Source organism: Carcharodon carcharias, chromosome 7 (assembly GCF_017639515.1).
Source record: "Carcharodon carcharias isolate sCarCar2 chromosome 7, sCarCar2.pri, whole genome shotgun sequence".
NCBI lineage: Eukaryota > Metazoa > Chordata > Chondrichthyes > Lamniformes > Lamnidae > Carcharodon > Carcharodon carcharias.
The window spans coordinates 31,476,330-31,502,537 of NC_054473.1; the positions used below are offsets into that span (position 1 = coordinate 31,476,330).

Consider the following 26,208-nt stretch of genomic DNA (forward strand, 5'->3'; position numbering starts at 1 on the left):
AAGCTTTTGTTGTAAAAACAATTTTTTGCATAATAAATCTTTTTAACAGTATTTTGTTAACTGGAATGTTAAATTTTGTCTCCTGCCACTCATCTTTAGTGAGTAAATGCAGAGCAGGATCTCATGCACATTGACAATCAAGTTGCAAGTCCGTATAAAATTGAAGTAATGTAATCCCAAGGGTATAGTAAATACTAGTTAGAACTAGTTAACTGTTCTCCACTCAAGTTACAAACGTGACTACGAACGTGCACCAGTACTGTTTCAGGCATTGTGACATGCAACAGAAAGGGAGTTTGGCCATATTTCACATCCTAAGAGCATTTCCATAGTTTCAGTATCCATTTATGACCAGTCAGTTTAAATTTGCTGTTTCTACAGGCTTAATTTTTCTGATGCTAGAATCTTCAGTGCTTATAGTTGTCTGGAAATTGATGTGTAAGTATGATAGATGTGCATATTTTGATTGCAAAATTCATATACAAGTAACTCCATTAAGTAACCACTCAACACAGCTGGAATGCATTGTTCTGCAAAGACTCACTGGAGTCAAAAGGGTGTGTTGAAACAAAATGACAAATGAATAACATGTCTATAATTTATTTGGCTGACTCTCCAGAGACAATTAACAGCCTCAGACCAAATGTATGGTGGATTCTACAGATGACTGACAGTTTTCATTTATTATGAAAAATACATATCTGTCTTTGTCCCATATTGTACTTTGAGAATTGGAAGGTACGTCTCCTCCAAATTTATTGCAACGCTTCAGTTTCTTCTGGGCCTATTGAGATGAGCATGCACACCAGGAAACTACTAGAGTATAGACCAATCCTAATGTACAAGTTTGTCTTATGGCCACTGGTCCATTATGTTAAGAGAGATAACTAAGTGTTGTGTATTTTTTATTTTTATACCTGAGGAAGATTATTGCTTAATTTCCATTTTTAGTAAATTAATTTAATAGTTTCTTGCTGAATATGAATTTCTGTTCAACTCCTGTTTAGCAGGTATATATAAAAATATACATTTGTTCTAATACAGTAAGGACTCAATACTCGGTGTTCTTTGGTACTATGAAAAAGATATCTGTTCCAGTCTTAAAGATGAGGCATACCCATCTGTAATATTCAGGATAATATTTTACAGATACAGCCCTCACCAGCCATAAGCAGAATCAAAGTTAGAAGACAACTAAACTGAGTATTTTAAAAGAAAGGAAGGCAACAGAGGGGTAGATAACAGCAAGCAGCACCTGAAATATATTTTTTAGCTATGTTTGCAGCTGACAGGGAGTAAAAGACTGGTTAAACTTTTCAAAGAACAAGTGGAGTAGAAGTATTAAAGCATCAAAAAATTGCAAAGTTGTCAAAACAAATCATTTATAGTGTTGTTCACAAATCAAAACTGTAGCCAAATTCCAGATTCTGTCAATTTAGCTCAGGAATCTAACATATAGGGCAAATTCAACCCTGGCCTACGCTCAATTATCAGCAAAATGATGGAAGAAGCTGTCAACAGTGCTATCTAGCGGCACTTACTCTCCAATAACCCATTCAATGCTCTCAGCTTGGGTTCTGCAGGGACCACTCAGCTCCAAACCTCATTTCAGACTTAGTCCAAACATAGACAAAAGAGTTGAAATCAAGAGGTGAACCGAGGGTGACTGCCCTTAACACCAGGGCAACATACATCTGAGTATGACACTAAGGAGCTCGTAGTCACCGGTTCTGGGAGTAGGTAATGGTGGGGGCAGGGGATGGGGGAGAAGGGGTAGTCTCCAGTGGCTGGACCCTTACATCTGTATGAAGGAAGATAGTGTGTTAATTGAAGGCCAAAAGTTTCAGCACAAGGACATCAGGCACCATCCTAGGCTCAAATATCTTAGCTACTTTATTAATGACCTTCCTTCCATCATTAATACAGCATCTATCAGCTCACAAGCCTGGATGTTGCCCTGGACTGTTGCATATGAGCATGGACTGGTTCATTATCTGAGTAATTTTTTTTTGAATGGAGCTGACCTCTGCAATCAATGAACAAACACTAACAAACACCAGCAAAACAGTGCTGCCTATGTACACTGTCTGCAGGATACACTGCAGCAAGTCAGCTAAGCTTCTTCAGCAGCATCTTCCAAATCTTCTACTTCCACCACCTAAAAGGACAAGGGCAGCCAGGGCATGGGAATACAATTAGCTTAAGTTTCTCTCCAAATCACATAACATTCCAACTTGGACATATATCATCGCTATTCCTTCTTCATCACTGGGTCCAAATCCTAGAACCATGCCAGTACATTCACCACAAGAATGCAGCACATTGAAAAGGTCTACCACAACCTCCAAAAGCAACTGGAAATGGGTAAAAAATGCCAGTCTAGACGCTCACTTCAGTATATAGTACTGAGGCCTGCATCTTTTGAGGTGGCATATTTTGATTGAGGTGTTAAACTGAGGTTTGTCTATATGCTCAGGTAGGTGTATTAGCTCCAACGCACTGTTCAGAGAATCAGGCAGCCCTCTCAGTTATGTCAGCATTCCCTCCTCATCCACAAAAGTAGATTACTTGAGGTTTGCCCTGGATTGTGGAAAAACGTACAAAGCTGGATAATTTCAAACTGGCACACTGCACAATACTTACTCAAGTACATCTCGGTTGAACTGCTTCTGGCGATTGCCTAAAAACTCGCCAATCATCTGCCTGCTCAGGCCTTTCCTCTGAAGAAGGAAGTGAGCAATACCAACAGGGGTATCGGGAACAAATCCACGCTCAATCAGGTACTGCACACCTTTCTCAGGTTTTCTATGCAAAGAAAATGAAAATTAGAGTTAGAAATCCCCAGATATGCTGTGTTCTGAAATATATATCTTTTATAAAACACCAAAATATTTATTATTGTACAATGTGATTGCACATTCATATTTTGAGACCAACATACAACACTGAAATACCATTATCTCTCCAAGTTCGCCATTAATTCATACATACGGACTTGGGCATACATCAGACCATCACTGGGTGAAAATCCTGAAATTCTCACACCATTGTGAAAGCACCATGTAAAGGAGTGCAGCAGTTAAAGGACAAGACCCAACAATATTATCTTAGTGCAACTAAGGATAGGCAATAAATGTCAGCATCACTTTCATTTAGAACATTAATCCCAGTCTGGAAGCACCTGAACAACTTATGTATGATACGATCCACCTGACACTTTTGCCAGCTTAAAAGCTGGACTGATTCAAAGGCACTGAATTCAATGGAACCATTTCACAAACCACAGGGTACTTTCCTAGGAGGCCTCAGAAAATTTACCATTGTGTATACTCCTTCTAAAAGCTGCCTGAAAAGTTTTGAACTTTAAAACCCTATTTGTCTCATAATTGCTAAATCTCTAATCTTAAAAAAAGGAAAAACAGGTGACTATTGGCTTTATCCATATTCTGTATTTTGGGAGCAGATTCAGTTGCAATCCATTACATAATTGATATTGATAAATGCAATCTAGCAGCAGCATCAAGTTTGAATTGCAGTTGAACCAACAATGAAAATGCAGCAGGAAGTAACAATATCTTTCAGTCAGAACCTTGAAGACAACAAATTACCTGGTGGAGCATGAGCTTGCATTGCGATAGCTGATTTGCTACTCAAGGGTATAATTTGTATGCCTAGCTACTTCCCCGATACTGGCTATACTCTTATCTCACAGTAGCAACACAAAAATGTTAATGGAAAACACAGTAATACAATTTCCATTTGTTAAGAAAAGGTATCATCTTAAAAAAAAACTTTCAATACAATACAGTATAGAATGAATAAACCGTGCCCTACCACCCCACCCTTCTCATTTAATGCAATATTAGAATTATTGATAGAATCCTCCTAAATTGCTGCGCCACTGCCCCTGGTCCATTGATGGAGATAGATTCTGGCAAAACTCCAGGTGCCTACTTATCTATCTTTCAAGTTATGCGGCCTTCAGTATGACAATTCTAAATTCTGCTGAATGAAATTAAGTGATTGCCCTGCAAAGCCACCTTAATCAGAAAGTAGAGTGAAGGAAGCAATGAAAAATTGTCGTTTGTGCACTTTTTTTTTTAAAGCAGCTTTTAAGCAAGATTTTGGGTCTTGACAGCACTTCCATCTATAAATGGACCTCAAATCATAAAATGGGTTTTTGAAGGCCATTTGGCTTGTCATGTATATACCGGTTCTCAGTCTGAGCAGCTAGGCTAGTCCCACTTCCTCTTTCCCCATAGCCCTGCAAATTTTCTCTCTTCAGATAATTATCCAATTCCTTTTTGAAAGCCAAGTTTGAATCTGTCTTAATCACACACACATTCTAAATCCTAACCCCTCGCTGCAAAGAGAGATGTTCATGTTGCCTTTGGTCCTTTTGCCATTTCCCTCATTGATTATTCCCATTCTACGCTGTCATTGATCAGTAAGAAAAGGATAAACCATGAAATTGTAGATGTTACAGGGAATTGGTGCATATGGTATATATGGATTTCAGAGGTGTTTCCTTAAGTGCAACATAACAACACCTCAGAGCCTTTTTATGAAAATGAGGACAGACAGCATTGAAAAGAACATAGCCAAACGTGGAAAGGTGGCTTGGATTGACTTATCAGATATCTAAGGTAGTAGCTACATGGGTCTTTAAAAGCTGAAGTGCAGTCACAAAAGGTCATAAAAAGACAAATTAAATTCTGGATATTATGGCCCAGAACTTCTGATCTCCAGGGGGTCATACTCTTGATGTACTCTGGAAGATGCACTAGGACTACGAGGGAATTGCCTGGGAATTCAAACTTCTAATAGGCAATTACCCTCCATCAGGAACCATCTAATACTCCAACTTAAATTGGAGATTTCGGATGGTTCTGACTCACTTAGCAGAACAGTTACCCAGGAAAAGTTAGGAGAATTAAAACCACTTCTAACTCTGGGTAACTATTATGACCGACTTTCCCTGACCACCTCCCCCCCCCCCCGACCCCCCCCCCAACCCCACCCCACCCCACCCTTGGCTACACCCCTCCCCAACCCATGACTACCCTCCTGAAACTCCCCTTCCCTATCCTACTCCATTCCCCATCCTACCTCTCACCTCCCCGATCCTACCCATTTACCTTCTCCATGGCTAGTGGGCATGGCTTCACTTCTCCTGACGCTGCTGCGTTAGCCTGAAGACCTCAGGAACCCGCTGCACTGCACTTTTCTCACCCAGCCCGCGTCAGAAGGTTGGGTGAGGAAATTGCAGATCACGACTAAGATCGGAAGAAAGGGGCAGAATGGCAATCTGACTTGAAAGATTTTGAGAGCGTATGTAGTGAAATATTATTTCCATTGCTTTACAAATTATCAACAAGGGATCACAGATTGAGGGTCATGAAAAGGTGATTAGCAGAGCCCTTCCTCAAAATGGCTCTCCTCCACCACCTCCCACTACCCTCAACTGTGTAGTGATGTACTGGTTCTGTGCTGAGAAATGAGCAGGGCCATTTTTGAAAAAGTCCATATCATGCAATGCATTTTAGAAGTCCACTATTTTGAAAGAATTTGCAAAAAAAGATTTATAGGCAAGGTATTGTAGAGGCTGGTAAATAAGCTAATCAGACATGTCACACAAGGTAAAATGATGGTATAGCTAAATGATATATAAATGCAAGTTATTGTTGATCATCTTATATGTTTCGCTATAGGATAGAGGCACAATGGTTGGCATGGCTGGGCTTATGCAGTTCTATGCATAAAAAACTACATTTATTAGGCAAAATGGTCCACATTTACAGAGCATTTGTTTTCTTACATACAGCAATTAAAAACATTTGTGTTACTGACCAGTTTTAATGAACAAAGCTATGATGTGACAACTGCAGAACTGGATGGGTGACTGCTTGTTACATATATGGCTCTTATTTTTCCCAAGAACCCCAATCACAAATGATAGTGTTGCCTCTTAAGCATAGGATGGATGTGTTGCTGGACACTGTTGGCTTGGAGCCCACTTGTTCACATACAGTTTTTGTTCCAGTTTTATAAGGTCCATTAAGTACTTTTGCTCCACAGAACTTGGAAATTTATGAACCACTGATACAACAAAAAAATATATAGTATATAGCCAATCATTAAGTTATAGCCATAATCATCGCAACTCTGAAGGCATTTAACTCGTATATACTGCCTGAGATAATTCATTACTTCACTCTATACATGAACATTTTGTTTGTAACAAGTGAAGGAAAAGTTTTCATTGAAGAGTAAAAGGAGGGAGTCCTTGGAACCTAATGATATAAATAGGTGTTCTAGCAGTTACCAGGCAAAGTCCGTTGCTATGAATGTGGGTGCTGCCTCTTTAGCAATCTTGTTAATGGAAGTTTTTCCTCTGGCAATGGCATCTAATTACTTTGCGTTAAACAAACAAATGAGATAATATTAATAATATGGCCACTCACTTTTCTCTACTAAAAAAATGATTTATCTCGCTTCACATTTCTACTCTTACATTTCCTTATCTTCTTTTCATTCTTCCGTCCTCATTTGACTTTTTTGATTTTATATATTAGTTTTGCATTGATTGGCTGGACGGGCAGGATGGTTCCTTTGAACTTTGCCTTGTGTGTCCCACATATGCAGCACTTGATACCTTATTTCATTCCAACCTAACAGCAGTCAACATAATTCCAGGGTACACTCACTAAACTCTGACTATGCAAAGTCATGGATTTCTTTAGTTGATATGTTTTGAACCTCCTAAAGTATAATTCTTTGCGACCGATAGTGGGTACCAAATGTTGTCCAGCTCCATTTGTTAGCTTACATGTAAAACAGAAGACACTTTGTATCACAATATGAAAACAGATTACTTGATAAAGCATTATGCATGTCTTGTAAAGGATATGGATTGTGTGTCCAACTGTTGGTGCATTTCAAGAGAAGCAAGAAGAGATATACCCAAATGTCATAACCACAAACAACAAGTGATTGGGGCAAAGATATGATACTTTGTTGCTTGTTTGGCCAAATATTCTGCTATATTAGTGTATTCAAATTTCTCGTACACACTTTTGTACAAGTTGGCACTAAAGTCCTAGATGGCTAGTTCCGATTTTGATCTGCCATAATCATATGAGTCAATCATAAATGTGAACTGCATTTAATTTGGGCAAACATGGCAAAAATAAATGCAACCATGTGGAGTTAATCAGAGAAGGTGAGTAAAAAAATCACAGCTGCTTCCCATTTTCAGAAAAGGACATTCTCGTCAAGCATTTTACAATGAAATGTATTCCTTATTTAGCACAACAGATTGACTGCATACTGAAAACGTGTTCATACCATATATGAAAATACTCATACCAGACAATGGGTCAGTAAAATAGAAAACGTAGAAGTTAATCATTTACATATATCTATGGGGAAATTTGAGTGAGGAAAATTTGCCAAGATAAATAAGTAAAATTACCTGCATGCAGAATAATTTGTCTAAGATTGAGAAAGAGTGAAGCTTACATACATAGGGTTTTATGCCTAACCAAACAGGCTGGGCCTTCCAATTTTTAGAAAGCCATTTGCATCAGTGCAATGTAACAATCTTTTCTTGAATTTTAGTCAATTTGTATAGCAATGGGCTAATCCTCAAATATTCAAAATATTCATTTTTCAGCATTTTTAGAAAAAAAAGAGTAGTCTTCCAGTATCTTAAATACATACATGTATGTAGATTTAATCACAATTTAAGAACCACTCATGCGATTGTTTATACCTTAATTATTACAAGCTCAACACTCAAATCATTTCTATGGAAATATATGATTTCCAATGAAAAAAAAGGCACCTAAATTTATATTTGTGGAAATTCCCCACCCTCACTGAAGTTAACAAATACCTGAGACTTTGCATCTAAATATTTAAGCAAAAATTGACAAAGGGTAACAATGATGACATTAGAAACCACCGAAGACCCTGTGAAGTTGCAACTTTTGAAAATCTGCCACATATTTCAGCATCCGAAAGTCTGTATTTGGAAAAGAATTTGAGAAAGGAGGAGGAGAAAAATAGAGCCAAGTTGATATTGGCTACTCATACATAGAAGTTGAAAGAATAACCCTGGTAAAAGCCAGGGAGCAGGCTGTATGCTCACCCCTCTTGCTATAGGATGCCCATGAACAGGTTTTTAACCATTTCAGTAATTCTTGTTGATTTTTAATATGGTGAATTAAAGTACACTGTCAGTATTCTCCCACGATAATCTCCAAATTAACAGAATAATTTCCTCCTTTGCAGCTTTTTTTTTCTAAAATCAACAAATCCTCAAAAGCTGTGAAAATATGGACAGATGATGTTGCCCTTGACAACTGGCAATTAATCACAGGGCAGCACTGAGGTCAGCTTTAAAGTCCACATCTCCACATTAGAATCTAAACATAGTTTGAGATAGAAAGATTAATTAAATTTCTACATACTTATTGAAGAGGTTTAGACCAATCCGGTAGTGACGTTTTCTGATGATATCATTGCTAAATGCAGGAGAATCCCAGCTGTTTCGGGTTTCCTTGTGGTATGTTTGTTTGCTCAAAGTTTGCTCTCGTAAACTGTCTCTGGAAGAGGACTCAGAGCTACAATTTATTGTATCATTGGAGTTTGAAGTGCTATTGATACTGTCATTATCTCCATCAGAAAAATCCGACTCAGATTTGCTTTGCCGATTTGCCGAGCCATTGATAGCTAGGTGGCTGTCAATCTGCCGTGGTCGATGGCGAGCAGGCTCATCATCACGGTGGAACACTCTTGTGGGTATTGAATGTGGGATATGCTTGGGACTTCCACGTTGGCTATTAGGGGTCTGTTCATAGGCATTTTGTCTCTTTAGTGAACCTCTATCTGAACGGTCACTTAAATCGACTGAACTATCACTGGGTGGCTCGATAGTTAGTAAAGGGAGATGATCAACACGAAGCCTCGATTCCTGACATTCCAAAGAAGGGGTGCTCCTGCAGCTTGTGTCAGTGTCTGGCTTGTCATCCCTGTGGGTCATGGACCAGTACTCCTGGGCAGAATTCACCGACCGGAGCCGGAAATCTGACTCTGTGCTGGATGGCCTGTCTACAGATTGTAAAGACACAGGAAGTGGAGGAGAAAGTTCTTCCTCATCAATATACAGAGTGACATCACTATATGAAGCAGACATTTCATCCAATTTTCTGCGTTCAGCATCACGTGTGGATTTAGCATAAGGTACACTATCCATCTCTTCCTCTTTTTGCAAGTTTTCTTTGTAACGTTTACCCTGGTCAGTAGGTTGCCCATCATCTGTGTGCAAGCTGCGACAATTCAGTGCATCGTCTATCGATTCTGCAAGCGATTTGACTTGCCTGGAGAAAGCATCTTCAAGCTCAGTTATTGCATCTGTAAAATCATTGTTTGCAGCTGGAGATTTGATCACTGCTGAACCTCCGAGCTCGCCACAATCCGACTGGACAATAGCTCCCACTTTTCCTGCATCATCAGTCATGGACACCTGTTTGCCCTCAAAAAATGAGCTGTGGACTTTCTCAGGTCCTTCAAAAGAAAACTGCATTCTCATATTGGACAGAACAATGCGCCTGGACATGCGATTCTCAGACATAGAACTTCGAAGTCTTTCAAAGTTTTTGTTCATTTGATATTGGCGGAAGGCTGTCTGAATGGTTCGAGCGGCATGCCTGGTTATGAAACGTCCTCCATATTTACGTTCAAGCATCTCCACCTAAAAAAAAAAGCCAAATATTTAATAACCCAATTCTAAACTGAAATTAGGCCAAGTCTGAGAGTAACTGCGCTGTATGAGGGTCTAATTTTGCATGGTTTGAAATGGCTTAATTCCTTCATTTATAACAGAGTAAGGTTATTACATTTTAATGCAAAGATCAAAGCAATTACTCATTTGTTGCTAAACTAGTATTTTAACTGTAGAGTGTTCAAATAAAGAATAGGATAATACATAATGGAATAAAAGGGTAAAATATGGCAATGACACACCAAAAGATCAGATAGATGAAACCCAATATTTCTTGTGAAAAAGTAGGGTTATTTTAGTGTAGGCTATTCTAGATATTTGCTAATATACATCTTAACTTTCTAGGAATGATGGAAGTGTAAATGTGTATTTTCTTCCAAGGACGGTATGCCAAATGGAAATAATTGATTGGATATTGTTTCTGGGATGTCAGAAAATGCATCAGGAGCATTTGCAGATATTCCAGTTATCAGCATTCTGCTCAACCTCAAGATCAGCTTTGTTCAACACATCCGTTCCACTAACAAAATTGTTTTCTCTCACCATACAACATTACTTACCAACGGTTACTGAAACCTTAATCCATGTTTTCATTAACTCAATCCCTGACATCTACAAAGTTTTCTGCCTGCTTCTCTGCATCAATCCTTAACAAGCTACATCTCGCCCAAAATATAGCTCATTTCTTCACCTGCCCATGTTCCATCCTTCCACCACCCCTATCTTCTGCAAATCTCTATTAGCACCCCTTGCCCCAGCGTATCAATTTCAAAATTCACAGTCAAATCTATTCTTAGCATTGGTCTACATTAACTCAGTGGCCTCCTGCTATTCTGTGATACAGTGAAAGGCAGGAGTGTTTAAATGACAAAAGGGATGATGGGCAATGCAAAAGGGCAAGGAAACGTAATGTGTTAATAACACAACAAAAGATGGGACCAGATGCGTTGTAAATAATTACAGCAGAACCATTAACAGCACTTCTACATGAAAATGAGAGCATCAAGCTCTACAATTTCAGATTGTAACCAATGTTGAGGCAGGAAGGCTGCAAAGTGTTCAACAAGTTACTTTTGAACTTCATGGGGAATAACATAGCAAGCCAAGGACAGAGCGATCAGAGTGCAGGACGTAGAATTAAAATGGCAAACCCAAAAGTGTCGTACTTGCGGACTGAACACAGGTGTTCCACAAAGCAATCACCCAACCTATGTTTTTCAGTGTGACGATGACTGCACTGTGAGCAGTGAATGCAGTATACTAATTTCAAAGCAGTGCAAGTGCATCACTGTTTCACGTTAAAAGAATGTTTGGGGTCCTGGAGAGTGGGAAGGAAGGAAAAGGGCAGGTGCTCAAGCTCCTGCACTTGCAAAGGAAGGTGTAAGGGGAAAGGGAGTGGACACAGGATTTGATAGAGCAGTGAACCAGAGTGACAGAGCAAATGATCCTTTCAGAATACTGAAGGGGGATGGGAGGGGATGACTCTTTTGGTGGTGGCATTGCGCAGGAGGTGGCGGGAAGGTCAGAGGATGATCCGTCAAACATGAAGCACGGTGGGGTGGCAGGTAAGGGGAAGGTGGATGCTGTCGTGGTTCTGGTAGGGAAAGGATGAGCATAGAAATGCAGAAAATATAACAACAATGTTGAAGATCTTGTCAACCACAGTGAAAGAAAATCCTCAATTAAGGAAAAAGGAAGACATTCTGGAAGCAATAGTGTGAACAATGGCATTGGAGCAGATGTGCCTTAGAAACTTGGAGAATGAAATGGAGTCTTTACAGGAAGCAGAGGGGGAGAAAGTACAATCAATATAACTGTGGGAGTTAGTGGGCTTATAGATATTGGTGCACACCCTTACCCTTCACAGAGTTGGAGGTCAAATAAGGAAACAGTCAGAGGTCAAATAAGGAAAGAGTCACAGATGGACTATGTGAAGAAAACGGAAGAGTGAAATTGGAATGATTTTTCCAGTTTGGTGAGAGCGCTAGAAGCAGCACCAATACATTCATTCATGCACCAGAAAAATACAAGGGAGGGGACGCGAATTGGCCCGGAACAAAGATTGGTCCACATAGGTAGTAAGTTTGATACAAAATTGGCTCAGTGGCAGGAAGCAAAGGGGAATTGTTGACGGGCTTTTTTGTGAGTGGAAGGTTGTTTCCAGTGGGGTTGCACAGGGCTCAGTACTAGGCCCCTGCTTTTTGTGGTATATATTAACGATTTGGATGTAACTGTAGGGGGCATGATCAAGAAGCTTGCAGATGACAAAAACTGGCTGTGTGGTTGACAATGAGGAGGATAGCTGTAGACTGCAAAACAATACCAATGGACTGGTCAGATGGCAGAAAAGTGACAAATGGAATTCAACCTGAAGTGTGAGGTGATGCATTTGGGGAGGTCAAACAAGATAAAGGAATACACAATTAATGGGAGAATACTGTGAGGTGTAGAAGAAGTGAAGGACCTTGGAGTGAATGTGCACAGATCCCTGAAGCTAGCAGGACAGTTCGATAAGGTGGTTAAGAATCCTTTCCTTTATTAGCCGATGGGCACAGAGGTGATTTATGAGGATGTTGCCTGGACTGGAAAAATGCAGCGTTGAGGAAAGGTTGGGGTTGTTCTCCTTGGAACAGAAAAGGCTGAGGGGAGATTTGATTGAGATGTACAAAATTGTGAAGGGCCTGGATAAAGTGGATGCCAAGGGCCTATTTACTTTATCAGAGAGGTCAGTGACTCAGGGACATTGGTTTAAAGTGATTTGTAGAAAGATTAGAGGGAAGATAAGGAAATGTTTTTTCACCCAGCCAGTAGTAGGGATCTGGAACTCAATGCTTGAAAGGGAAGTAGAGGGAGGAACCCTGAACTCATTTAAAAAGTGCCTGGATATGCACTTCAAGTGCTGTAACCTGAAGGGTTACGGACCAAATGCTGGAAAGTAGGATTCAGCTGGGTAGCTTGTTTTTCAGCCAGCGCAGACACGATGGGCCAAGTGACCTCTTCTGTGCTGTAAACTTTCTATGATGTCCCAAGAAAAGGCAGGCATACCTATGACCTATATGAGACTTGGGGAGACATTTGTATTTGGAGGAAGTGAATGGAGTTAAAGAAGCTGTACAGTGCAAGTAAAAGTTCAGCGTGGTGGAAGAGAGCATCGGTAGATAGGGACCATTTGGATCTCCAGTCAAGGAAGAAGCAGTGGGCTTGCAGGCCACTTCACGGATGATGGAGATGTTGATGAATTGGATGCCCGTTTGAAACAGAGACAGGAACAGAAAACTCAAAATGGTTAAAATGACAGAAAGCATTAGAAGCGTTGTGGATGTAGATGCAGCATAGACTGGACAAGAAAGATAAAAAAGGGTTAAGATTGGAAGAAATTAATTCTGCAACAATCACCTAATCATTCTTAGTATTTCAGAGCAACCTCAAAACCATCCCTATTCAGTATCTAGTAATGTAGCAATTAAAGTTATTTTCCATTTCTAAATCACTCTCTGTCGCAGGAACATAGTGAGATTCTAATGAGGCTAAAAATATAAATTTATCGTGCTAGGATTATACATGACAGGTTCACATAGCCTGACGTGCATTTAAGAGCTATGAAGTCTTCATATCTTAGCTACCAAATATGGGTATGCATCCAATTAATAAAAATAGCTTTCTCCCTCCTCTATTACACATATGCACTGCCACATTGTTAAAGCAAGATGAATATTAAGATTCAAAGTTGTCTTCAACATTTGAGCAATAATTACCTTTGAGCTATTAAATACCATAATTTCCTGATGATTGAGAAATATTACTGGACATCACTCAGGTTGAACATCCATTGCTAATTTTGGTGTGACTCAAATGAGACTGAGTCAGATCCTTGTTGGAAACATATATTCCATTTTTAAAAAGTCTTGATTTTGGATACACCTAATAATGTAATCTCAGCATTGTTTGATACTAGGTCAGCATGAAATGCATATTTGGAAAGAGTATGTTACAGATGTATTTCACACTAATGTCACTTTATACCATATTACATTTGTGACTGGGGAAGTAAACCTCGTGCTTTAAAGTGCATTCACAGCTCAGATAAAATTCTGTTCCCTGTCTTTAGCTTTCAAAAAAAAGTTTATGCTAAATAGTAATGAAATTACACAATTAACACATATCACAAAACATAAACCTTCAACAAAGTGCTAGAAGAGCTGCTCTTGAATCTGGAAGCAGTGCAAATTCAAGACAAAACCTGGACATGAGAAATCAGCCGAAGGAAAGGCAGCAGTGGGCACTTGTTTCTGAAGTAATTTCAGCGGGGTAGGGCTGAAGCAATTCTGAATGAAGTGACCAAATGATCATGATTTAGTTCCCAATTTACATGAGCAACTTGGATTCAAAGAACTAAGGCTAACAGGTCAAGAGAGCAGTCAAAGGGGCAGCCATCCAGCAGTCAAGGGTAAAAGGACCTATGGCACCTATAAAAGGATGCCTACGAAAGTCTATACATTAGGTATATATCAATAGGGCGAGACAGAGACTGTCCAGAGTAAACTGGGCAACTATTTATGGGTAAGATGTTTCTAGATCAGATGGAGATGTTTAAAAAAAAATTGAGATACAGAACTAGGTTATACCCCAAAAGGGCAAGAGTTCTACTAGCAATAGGTGACAGTCAAGGACAACTAAAGAGATGACACAACATAAAAGAAAAAGCTTGCAAAAACATAAATAGTACAGATCCTGGTGACTGAAAAAGATATAACGAGTAGCAAGAGAGAGAGAAAAATTAATGGCACTAAAGGATGAGGTCAGGATCACTGAGGACATCAAGAAGAGTGTGAAGCAAATCAGGATCACAGTGAAGCATAACAGGAGGAGTGTGAAGCAGGTCAGTAACACTGAAGGGGGTGGGGGCGGGGGAAGTTAAAAAAAAAATCACTGACATCATAAGGTGGCCATGAGTTGATTAGCTGTTAAATAACCAAAGTGTGTGTCAGGAGCAAAAACAATGGACTTGGAAGAAATCAGGAACTTTGGGGAAAAGACAAATTGTGGGCCAAGAGCGGGGCATATCAATTACCTGGGGAGAGAGAGAGTCAAGAGCAACAGCGTTCCAGGACCGCGCCGGAGTTGGAAAAAGAAAGTGGAGGAAAGAAAAGTCAAACAGTGACATCGCAGGAAAACCATGAGTTGATTGGCTGGTGAGTCTTGCTGCTGTCTTCCCTTTCTCCAAAGTTAGGGAGTGAGTCTAAGCAGCTGAGAGATTAAAAATATTCAAAATTTAAATAAAGCATCCAGCTAACTTCTCTAAATTTATATGACATCAATAGCAGGGAAGTGAGTAGCTTTTAAGTTTTCTTTTTATACGGGGTATTAGTAAGGTTAGTAGAAGGTTTATCAGCAGCAAGGTTTATTCATAGGAACAAAGTTTCTTATCTAATAGACAGATGAATGGCAGGGTTGCACTGACCTCTAAAATGCATATTGTGTGCTTTGATGGAACTCCAGGATGCTTCCTGTGTCCTGGATGACCAGGAAGCATCATCAGTTTCAGCAACTCAAGCTCCGGATTTTGGATGTGAATAGCAGCTGGCGTTACGGTTATGCATCCGCGAGATTGGGAGCTTTGTGGATAGCAAGTTTATAAATGTGATCATGCTGCGGCTTAGGAGTATGCAAGGAGAGAGGGAATGGGTGGCCACCAAACAGTCAAGAAGGAACTGGCAGGTAGTGGAGTCCTCTGAATGCATCTCACTCTCCAACCAGTATTCAGTTTTGAATACTAATTGAAGTGTTGGTCCTGCTGGAGAGCGCAACCAGAGCCAGGTCCATGGCACCACAAGTGGCTCAGCTGTACAGGGGGGCACAAAGACGACTGGAAGAGCAATGGTGATAAGGGATTCGCTAGTTAGTTAGAGGAATAGACAGGGATTTCTGTAGCTGCAAACGGGAATCCAGGAAGATATGTTGCCTCCCTGGTGCCGGTGTCAAGGATGTCGCCGAGCAGTGAACTGTCAGCAGTAACGGTCCAATAACATAGGCAAAAAAAGGGATGTCGCCCTGAAGTCAGGATTTAGGGAGCTAGGTCAGAAATTTGCATGCAGGACCTCAAAGTAGTAAATTCTGGATTACTCCCAGTTCCAGCACAAATGAGCATAGAAATAGGAGGGTAAAGCAGATCAATGTGTGGCTGGAAAGGCTGTGCAGGAGGGTGAGTGGAGGAGACAGGTGGGAGAGGTTTAAGGAGGTCATAGATTGAAGAAGCCAGACATCATCTTTGCTCCTGGAGGAGCATACAATTCTGGCAGAGAGCGAGGTCAGATAGCATTTGATGTAGTTCAACCAGATCTGGTGATAGATAGCTAAACCAGGTGTGTACCAGGTGTGCTCAAGTCAGCATTCATAGGGCTTTGCAGAGCAAAGATCGAGTTAAATCCAAAGAAAAAGACCAGGATTGGAGAAAGTAAAGATTTTACCGGGAACATGGGTATTAAAGGTGAAGGTGAAGCAAAGGTTGAGCATATCAATTATTGCAAAAGTTTCATGTTGAATGGAAGGCTAAAGGCTAGGCAACTGGAAACTTGATAGTGCAATTGTAAATTACCCAGTCAAGGGTGGGTGGGGAGAGACTGCTGGAGAAGGAATTGGGGTTGGAAGGAGGTTGTGATTAGTGAGGGTTACAAAAAAATGGTTACAATGATTTCATCTACAATGAAGGCTTTCAAGCAGAGAGGCCACAAGAGATAGGGATTTTGAGAAAATGGGTGCGAATGTAAGTAAGTGAGATAATAATCAAGGGGGAGGTTATGGGGTGAAAAAAAGAGTGAAATCAGTGGAGAGGTTGAGGTGAGTTGAAATTAACTTGAAATCACTGAGGATAAATTGTTGCTAAGTGCAAAGGCAAAGGGCGTACAGTAAGTAATACTTTGAGTCACCCTGTTTAAAGTTGTTTCACTTCAGCATCATTTATTCTTTAAGGCCTTTTTTTTATTTACAATGTCATTTTCAGTTTCACATCATCTGCACCACCAGCCACACAACACCCTGGCAGCCCCAACCCCTCTGGCAATCCAGGCCTTGTTCTGAAGCTGGAGCCACCGCTGCAGGTCACCAGAGACCCAGGCTGTGGGGAGATACCGAGGCTGGAGGTCTGGGAGGAGCAGGGAAGGAAGGGGAGCTGCTGGCCACTGATTGATTGATGAAATGCGATTAACCTGGGGTCAGGGGAAGGGGGTAGGGAGCAGGGCCTCTGCCTCCTTCTGCTGCCTTCTTGGTTCCTGCAAACTGTCAGGAAGAGTTCCGAGCTCTGGAGGGAGATGGGGGCGGCAAGGGTGGGTGACGGGGGCAGGGAAGAGATGACAGAGTCCGGGGGGGGGGGGGGGGGGGGGGGGGGGTAATGGGGGGGGAGAGGGGAGTGTGAGGGAGGGGAAGAGAAAGCACATGAGGAATGGAGGGAGGGAAGAATTGGAGAGGGGGGTGTGGGGAGAGGGAGAGAGCGAGAAATGCAAATGATTCCAGCTTCGATTGCTGCATTTGTACGGTACACTATTTCAACTTCATTGGCTCCAAAACCAAATGTCGGCTTTAATCCCTGCAGGAACCCCTGGTTCACTTAAAGTGGTGTCACAAAGTCGCGATTTTCAGGAATGCAACCATAACATTTAGCAAGGACTTACTGTAAAGGAGGGACAATATCTCACTGAGCGAAGTGTGGTGGCATTTGGGGGAGTAGTAGGGAACAAAGATTTTAAAAGTGAGACAAGAGGGGTAGGTAAAGGTGAGATGTTTATATGAGAAAGTGGTTTGTGCTGGACAGATGTTACAAAATAACACCTGGAGAGATTTGAGCAAGGGGTAAATATGCAATTTGTGAGTCAATGGGAACATAAGAACAGGTATGGGCCATTCAGCCCTGAGGCTATTCTGCCACTTAATTTGATCATGATTAATCTGTATTGTGACTCCATTTATATTAATGATCTCACCTAACAAAAATCCATCATTCTTAGTTTTGAAATTTTCAACTGACCTAGTCTCAATAGCTTTTTGGTGAAGAGCTTCAGATTTTTAATTTTTTTTTGTGAAGAAGTGCTTCTTTACATCACCCTAATTGTTCTGGAATCCCCCACCAGGGGAAACCATTCCCTCTCAATCTATCATATCCTCTAATCAGCTTAAATACCTCAATTAGATCGTCCCTTAGTAAAGGGAAAATATACTTCCACCAAAGCCAGGATGTCAAAGCATGTGTCTACAATAAGGTCGTGGAGAGCCAAGGTCTTGTTTGCAAGGGAATAGACATTCCGAAAAGAATTATAGGGAGAGGTGGTCATCATTGCTTGATAAATGTTGCAAGTTTGCCAATGAGCCACAAGCAGAAACCAAACAAAATTCTTTGAGGGAGAAGAGGAAGGTTGTTTGAAAGTAGCAACTTGTTCACCTTCCATGAACAGGTCCTGTGCTCTCACTTGGAGCATGATATACACAATTGCTGTACTACCAATTTTGGTGCAATTCATAATTTATTCATCTGCCTTATGCATTGGCATATACACTAAGAGAAAGGCAACAATATGTTTCATGCTCATTACCTGTTTATCCTGCAGATCTGAGGAGAGCTCATAGCTTTCTGACAGTGATCTAGAGCGCTTGATTGCGTCTTCCTCCGCTTGCTTCCGTAGTATGGAGGTGGAATGCTGAAGCTTGGGCCGCCTAGGACGCTGTTGACCAGGTGAGACAGGGAATGATATCAAAGAAGAACCATCAAACTGATCGGGACTGGCAGCAGCACTATGGGTTATTGGACCCTGGCTGTAGCCTGAAGGGCTGTCGAGAGTGCCAGTCTCACTTCCTGGAACATCACCCTCCACACTAAAAGGAAGGAAAATAATTCAAATCAGTAACAAATAGATAAACCCATTCACAAATCTAAATATTTGCTAAAGTCAGTGATACATACTAAAGTAAACTCTAAAATGTACCCAAAGACATTTAATACAAATAATCACGCGTATCAGTCCTGTCGTGTCCCTATTATAAAACAGTTCAAAGTACACATCAGCTCGTAAAACCACAGAATATTCAAATACTCCAAGAGGATCAAGGTAGTAATTTCAGTTGGAGAGCTCTGGTAAAATACCCGAATTCAGTCAGCGACAACCAACCTTGCGCGCCTTCTGTTGAAAGCAAAGTTTAAGACAAATTACGCTCTTGCCTTCCAGAGTGATCCAACATTCTTTGCTTCTCAACGCGAATCAACATACAAGATCTCCTCATATGCAGCATTCTTCACTAATATTCTCCAAACAGGTAATTTAACAGACACCATTACATGATTGTATCCTATCAATTCATCCCTTTTTGACAACTGAAACAATCCTGTGAAAAGCAGGTAGTGCTGATCTCGCAAGAACATTTCTTCCACTACTTTCCTGACCTTTGGAGCAATGGCAAAACAATTATCTTTCATGGTATGCATGAAAACTTCCAGGATACAGTTCAACCAGATTTCAGAGACAATTCAGTCATTAAAAAATGAACATGCTGCAGATAGAATATATCCTAAAGAAATTTATAAAACTAAAAACCAGGGTGAAAATCTGTAAATGAGTCAGATAAAATCATTCTATGCCAACACTTTGTTAAAGGACGTACTTTTTGAGAATGGCTCTACAGAAAAAAAATGTCGCATGTAGCAGAAAAGAACTTAAATTGTTCCCGAGTGTACTTTGCAACTTTTCATATAAAAGCAATAGGTTTCTAATTTCAGAACAAAAGAAATTCACAATTCAATTCCCATGAAGAGTTTAACCAAAATTCAAACAGTTAAGCAGCAGTAAGACCCGTACTTATCTAAGCAGGAAAAAAAAGCTGGAAGTGCCTTGTATAATGCAGAATTTGAATTTAAAAATATCCCGCCAACCCCCGGTGGCATTGCTCATGGGTAGCTCAGCACCTGGAGGGGATCTCTGATGTTTACCTCTGTGCAGACTACACAAAAAAAGCTTCAAATTTACTAACCTATACTTCACAAAATGTGCTTAAGATTTTTTCCGTTCTTTGGTCCTAAAATTTAGCTATAAAAAAGTTCCCTTTTGTCTCAGTTATTTCCATGATTACAAAATACATTGTTTTTCTACCTCCTATTTTATACTGTGAATTTGCAATGTGCGTTGAAATAATTGGCACTGTATTCACTGAGGATTTCTTCCCTCCACCGTTGAATCTTTAATCACCATCATTCACCACAGTTTGGGAACTGATTCCAATCACAATATCTAAGGTATCTTAAATATTCTTGTTTGGTCCTAGTGTGAACATCAGTCTAACTGTCCAATACAAACGCTAACTCAACCAAATATTTTATGTTTTGCTTCAACTACTCCTGTCTCAGAGAATGTTCTATACAGCTGTCATACTATGCTCTGGATATTGTAATTTTGCAGCAGAAGAATGAAAAGTACAACTATAATGATGCAAATGCACAGGGAAAGATAATATATCATTTTATCTTAAATTGAATCTGTGGGAAGGACACAAATAGCACATTTATGTGGAGAGTACTGGGTATTTTGAAAGTGCTGTAGGCAATGTATTTGAAGGTAACACCCAAGACATTTTAATCCTATTCAATGCAAGAGTTTATACCCAAAGTCACATCCTGATAACAATCCAAAATCATTTCATTCAGTACTTGATAATGAATAAACCATGGGCTCACTTAGTCATTTAATATAAGAAATCAATTATTCAGTATAGAGTAGACAAGTTTCTTTTTGCACATCAGGCAATGAGATTAGCTGTCTCACACTGACCTCAGCTTCTATTAAATGTTCTTGGGAGGAAGTGGGGTTGGTGAGTGGGGAGAAAAAGTAGCAAAAAAGAGGTGTACATGTAGAGATGGCTAACAATACTTCTCAGATTAAAAAAGGCTTCACATTTATAGATGAGATTAGTCAGAGTTACTAAAGCCTTTCCATGTAATATTTTCCTTTATAATAGGTTAATTTTCAAAATCCATAATAAGGTTAGCAATCTGGATCTGATTTTGTTCGTTAGAATATCACGCTTTTTAAGCAAACCATATTTGCAAGAATCAGTGGAACAGAAGTTTGCATCTACCTTTAAGAAACTCCAGAAACCCCTTTAAATGGGTCAGGTGACTTTGGCTAGGAAAAGCATCCAGATGAACTACAGAGCATTATATATTGCATGATTGGCAACAGTCACTTAAACAGGAAAAGCAATGCCTCAATTTGAAATGAAATTTACCATGGAATTTTAAACAGCATTGAAGGCTTTGCTGGACATTTGTTCACAGTTTACTCTTATGCAGTAGGACTCTTATTTCCTTCCCCCAACATTTGGGTACAGCAACTCAGTGCTTTTACTTTTGGATCAGCAATACAGGAGGCCTAAACCAGTAAATTCAAAGTTCAAATCCAACCTTGACAGTTGAAGACTTTAACATAGCTTTAAAAAAAAATCTAGAAATAAAGCCTTGATATCAGTAAAAATGATCATAGTTAGCATTCCTTCAGGGAGGGAATCCTAGTTTACCTGTTTTATTTGACTCGAGTCCCAATTCAATGTAGTTGTCTTTTACTTGTCCTCTGAAGCTATAGTTAAATCAAAACTGTTTACAGCAGTTCAAGTTGGCCTAGAATTACCTGTGGATGAGCAATAAATGCTAGCTTTTCCAATAAGTGAACTGACAGACGAAGTCAGTGGTTCCCAAACATATTTTTGCTAACCCACTCATTCAGAGATTCCCACCCCATGCTCACTCCCCACTTGTTCAAGAAAATCAATGGAAAAGAAAACTGGGCAGGATGGATTGCTCTGAGTCTGCTCTCAATTCTAGCAAAGACTATATCCATTCTACCCCCGCCCATCAACTAGATTTTCCATTGAGCAAATTTCATTTTCTTGGCTAACATAACAGTTTAAGATAAAAGGTAACATCAACAGCAAAGTACCAGTACTATACAATTGAATAAACTTGAACATAAACATTTGCTGACTCATCCTTATGATTAGAAGGAGTCTACTTACCGTTACACTCTTTATTATTTAGAGTTTGGAGAGTTTCAAATGTCAGAATAAATCAGGATCATCATCATTACATAAGAGGAGCAGGGATACTCCATACTCTCTCACAAGCCTGCTCTGCCATTTAATATCATGAGCGATTCTCGACTTCAACACTACTATCGCCCCTGATCCCAGAATCCCTCGATTCCGTTATAGTGCAAGAATCTGTCAGCTTCAGCCTTGAATATAGGCAATGGTTCAGCACACCAGCCCCAATGGGGTAGAGAATTCCAAAGGTCCACAACTCTCAAATGAAAAGATTTCTCCTCACTTCTGTCTGAAATGGGATGTTCCCTTATATGGAGAGTACGCCCCCTGGTTCTAGAGCCTCCAGCCAGGGGAAACAAACATCATCTTTGCCACCTATCCTGTCAAACCTTTTCAGAATCTATGTTTCAATGAGATCACTTTCAATCCTTCTGAACTCCAGAGCATACAGGCCCATTCTACTCAATGTCTTCTCATAGGACAAACACTCTCACCCCAACAATCAATCCAGTGAACTTTTGTGGTACTGCCCCTGAGACAAATATATGCTTCCTTTGATTGGGAGACCAAAACTGTACACAGTACAACAGCAGCAAAACTTCCTTACTTTGGTGCTCCAACTTCTTTGCAATAAAAGCCAACATAATTTTTGCTTTCCTAACTGCTTACTGTACCTGTATGTTAACTTTGTGTCTCTCCTACAATGACACCCAAATCACTCTTACCTTAATAGTTTCACATGATTTAAATCGGTTTTTCTATTCTTCCTACTGAAGTAAATAACCTCATTTTTCCCCCACATTATACTCCATCTGCCACCTACTCGCCCATGCATTTAACCTATCTGTAGTCCTTTGCAGACTGTGTCCTCCTCACAGCTACTTTCCATTTGGCCTTATATCGTCACAAACTAGAAGACATTACATTCTGTCCCTTCATCTAAGTCATTAATAAAGATTGTAAATAGTTGAAGCCTTACTAATTCTTGTGGCAGGTCACCAGTTACATCCTGCCAACCTGAAAATTACAGGTTTATTTATACTCTTTTCTGTCCTTTAACCAATCCTGTACTCATGCTTATATTCCCAACCCTATGAACCCCTATCTCATTCAATAATTTTGCATGTGGCAACTTATTGAATGCCTTTTAAAAATCCAAGTATACTACATTTATTGGTTCCCCTTTATCTATTCTGGTTACATCCTCAAAAAATTCTAATAGACTTGCCAAACACCATTACCCTTTATAAAACTGTTACTCTGATCATATTATGATTCTCTAAGTGCCCTGTTACCACTTGCCTAGTACTGGATTCCAACACTTAGATGATGATCGATGTCAAGCTAACTGGCCTGTATTTCCTTGATTTCTCTCTTCCCTCCTTTCTTGAATACGTACATATGAAAAAGGAGAACTAGGCCATTTGGCTCCTCAAGCCTGCTCTGCCACTCAATAAGATCATGGCTGATCTGTTTGTGTTTCGAATTCCACATTCCCATCTACCCCCTGATAATTCCCTTGCTTCCCAAGAATCCACCTACTTTAAAAATATTCAATGTCCCCGCTTCCAGCATCTTCTGAAGGAAAGAGCTCCAAAGTCCACAACCCTCAGAAAAAATTTCTCCTCATCTCTGTCCTAAAAGGATGACCACTAATTTTAAAACAGTGCCCCTTAGTTCTAGACTCACCCACAAGAGCAAACATCATTTCCATGTCCACCTTGTTAATACCATTCAGGATCTTCTATACTTCAATCAAGTTACTTCTCACTCTTCTTAACTCCAGTGGAAACAAACCCAACCTGTCCAACCTTTCCTCAAAAGGCATCCCACTCATTCCAGGTATCAATCTAATAAGCCTCTTCTGAACTGCCTCCAATGCATATATATCCTCCCTTAAATAAGGAGACCAAAACTGCACACAATATTCAAGATGTGGTCTCATCAATGCCCTTTATAACTGAAGCACATGAGTGGTGCTACATAGTGGTACTATATTTGCTACCTTTCAATCCACTGGGACCAGTTCAGAATCTGGTGAATTTTGGGAGAGCACAACCAGGGCATACACTTTTTTTTGCAGCCATTTCATTTAGAACCCTAGGACACAGAATCAGTATCATTAAAGCACAGGAAGCCATTTGGCCCATTATGTCCGTGCTGGCTCTCCTAAAGAGCAATTCACATAACGGCACTCCTCCCCCCTCTCCCCACATCCCCACACATTGATCCTTTTCAGGTATTTAGAAAAGTTAAAACATGTAGAAAAATGTACAGCACAGGAGGTAATCACTTTGCCCATCGTGTCTGTGCCAGCCAACAAATAAGCCCCCTAGCCTAATCCCATTTTCCAGCACTTGGTCCATAACCCTGGAGGTTACAGCACTTCAGGTGCAAATCCAAACACCTTTTAAATGAGTTGAGGGTTTCCGCCTCTTTCAGGCAATGAGTTCCAGACCCCTACCACCCTCTGGGTGAAAAAAACATTTTCTCATGTCCCGTCTAATCCTTCTACCAATCACTAAAATGCTTTGTCCCCTCATCACTGACCTCTCTAAGGTAAATAGATTCTTCCCATTTACTTTATCCAGGCTCCTCACAACCTTGTACACTTCAATAAAATCTCCCTCAGCCTCCTCTGTTCTAAGGAAAACAACCCCAGCCTATCCAATCTTTCCTCACAGCTGCAATTTACCAGTCCTGGCAACATCCTTGTAATTCTCTTCTGTTCCCTCTCTAGTGCAATTACATCCTTCCTGTAATGAGGCGACCAGAACTGCACACAGCACTCAAGTTGTGGCCTAACTAATGTTTTATACAGATCCAGCATAACCTCCCTGCTTTGATATTCTATGCCTCAGCTAATAAATGAAAGTATTCCATATACCTTCTTAACCATGTTATCAAACTGAACTGCCACTTTCAGGGGTCTGTGGACATGCAGACCAAAGTTCCTCACTTCCTCTGCACCTCTCTGTATTCTCCCATTTAAAGTGTATTCCTTTGTCTGTTTGACCTCCCCAAATGCATCACCTCGCACTTCTCCAGGTTTAATTCCATTCGCTGCTTTTCATTCCACCTGACTAGTCCACTGATGCTGTCCTGCAGTCCACAACAATCCTCCTCACTATCAACCATGCAGCTAACTTCTTGATTATGTCCCCTACATTTAAGTCCAAATCATTACTGTATACCACAAAAAACAGCATACATAGTAAAGAGCCCCTGTGGAACCCTACTGGCAACAGCCTTCCAGTTGCAAAAACACCCATTACTCTTTGTTTCCTGCCACTGAGCCAATTTTGTATCCAACTTTCTACATTCCCCTGGATCCCTGGGCTTTTATTTTTGTTAAAACCAGTCTAGGCCATCTTTCAGACCCATTTGTTTTTCCATTACTTTTTCTTTACAAATCTTAGTTACTTTAAATTCCTCTCATTAGAATCTTGTTGGGGGCGTTCCGCATTATTTCTGGTATGTTTTTGTGTCTTATGTGGTGAAGACGGGTGTAAAATATTTCTTTAACATCTGCCATTTCCTTCTTCTCTATTGTAACTTCGCCTATCTCAGCCTCTTAATGTCTACTTTTGGTACTCTCTTCCTTATGACATTCTTCTAGAAACTTTTACAATCAATTTTTATATTTCTAGCTAGTTTACTCTCATATTCTATTTTCTTTCTGTATCAATCTTTTGGTTGTTCTTTGCTGGAATCTAAAACTCTCCCAATCCTCGGGCATTTCACTCTTCTTGACAATATTATGAGACTCATCTTTTAATTGAATATTGTACTCAGCCCCTTTAGTTAGCCACAAATGGATCTCTCTTTCCATGGAGATTTTTCTTAATGAACACATTAATTGAGAATGATGGAATATTTCTTTGAATGCTCATCTCCCATCATACCTTTTAATCAAATTTCCTAATCTACCTTAACCAACATGTCCCTCATACCTACGTAACTGGTTTTATTTACATTGAATACTCTAGTATTATCCTTTCCCCCATAACCCTGCAATTTTTTTCTTTGCAGACAACGATCCAATTCCCTTTGAAAACCTCAAATGATCCTGCCTCCACCAAATTTACAGGCACTGCATTCCAGATCCTCACCACTCATTGCATGAAAATGTTTTTCATGTCACCAATGCTTCTTTTGCCAGTCATCTTAAATCTGTGCCCTCTGGTTCTTTCCACCAATGAGAACAGTCCACTTTATTTTTTAAAAATTGGCTTTGTTAGAAACTTGTCTTACTTATTAATTAATACTCTGTCCAACTGTGTAGCATTTATTCACTAGTCTATAAACTACTTCACCAATGTTTCCTTCCCCTTGTTATTTCTTATCTC

The 26,208-nt window shown here is 40.1% G+C and overlaps 1 protein-coding gene across 4 annotated transcripts in view; it reads right to left on the minus strand.

The window, feature by feature from the left end:
• The window catches only part of iqsec1b (IQ motif and Sec7 domain ArfGEF 1b), a 505,028-nt gene that overhangs the window by 45,200 nt on the left and 433,620 nt on the right, over nucleotides 1–26,208 (minus strand). For all 4 annotated transcript variants that reach the window (XM_041191310.1, XM_041191311.1, XM_041191312.1 and 1 more), the window contains 3 exons: nucleotides 18,370–18,649; nucleotides 8,475–9,757; nucleotides 2,644–2,805 (listed from right to left, as the gene is read on the minus strand). In XM_041191310.1, the coding sequence (XP_041047244.1) occupies nucleotides 2,644–2,805; nucleotides 8,475–9,757; nucleotides 18,370–18,649 (1,725 nt within the window). The remainder of the gene's footprint in view (nucleotides 1–2,643; nucleotides 2,806–8,474; nucleotides 9,758–18,369; nucleotides 18,650–26,208) is intronic.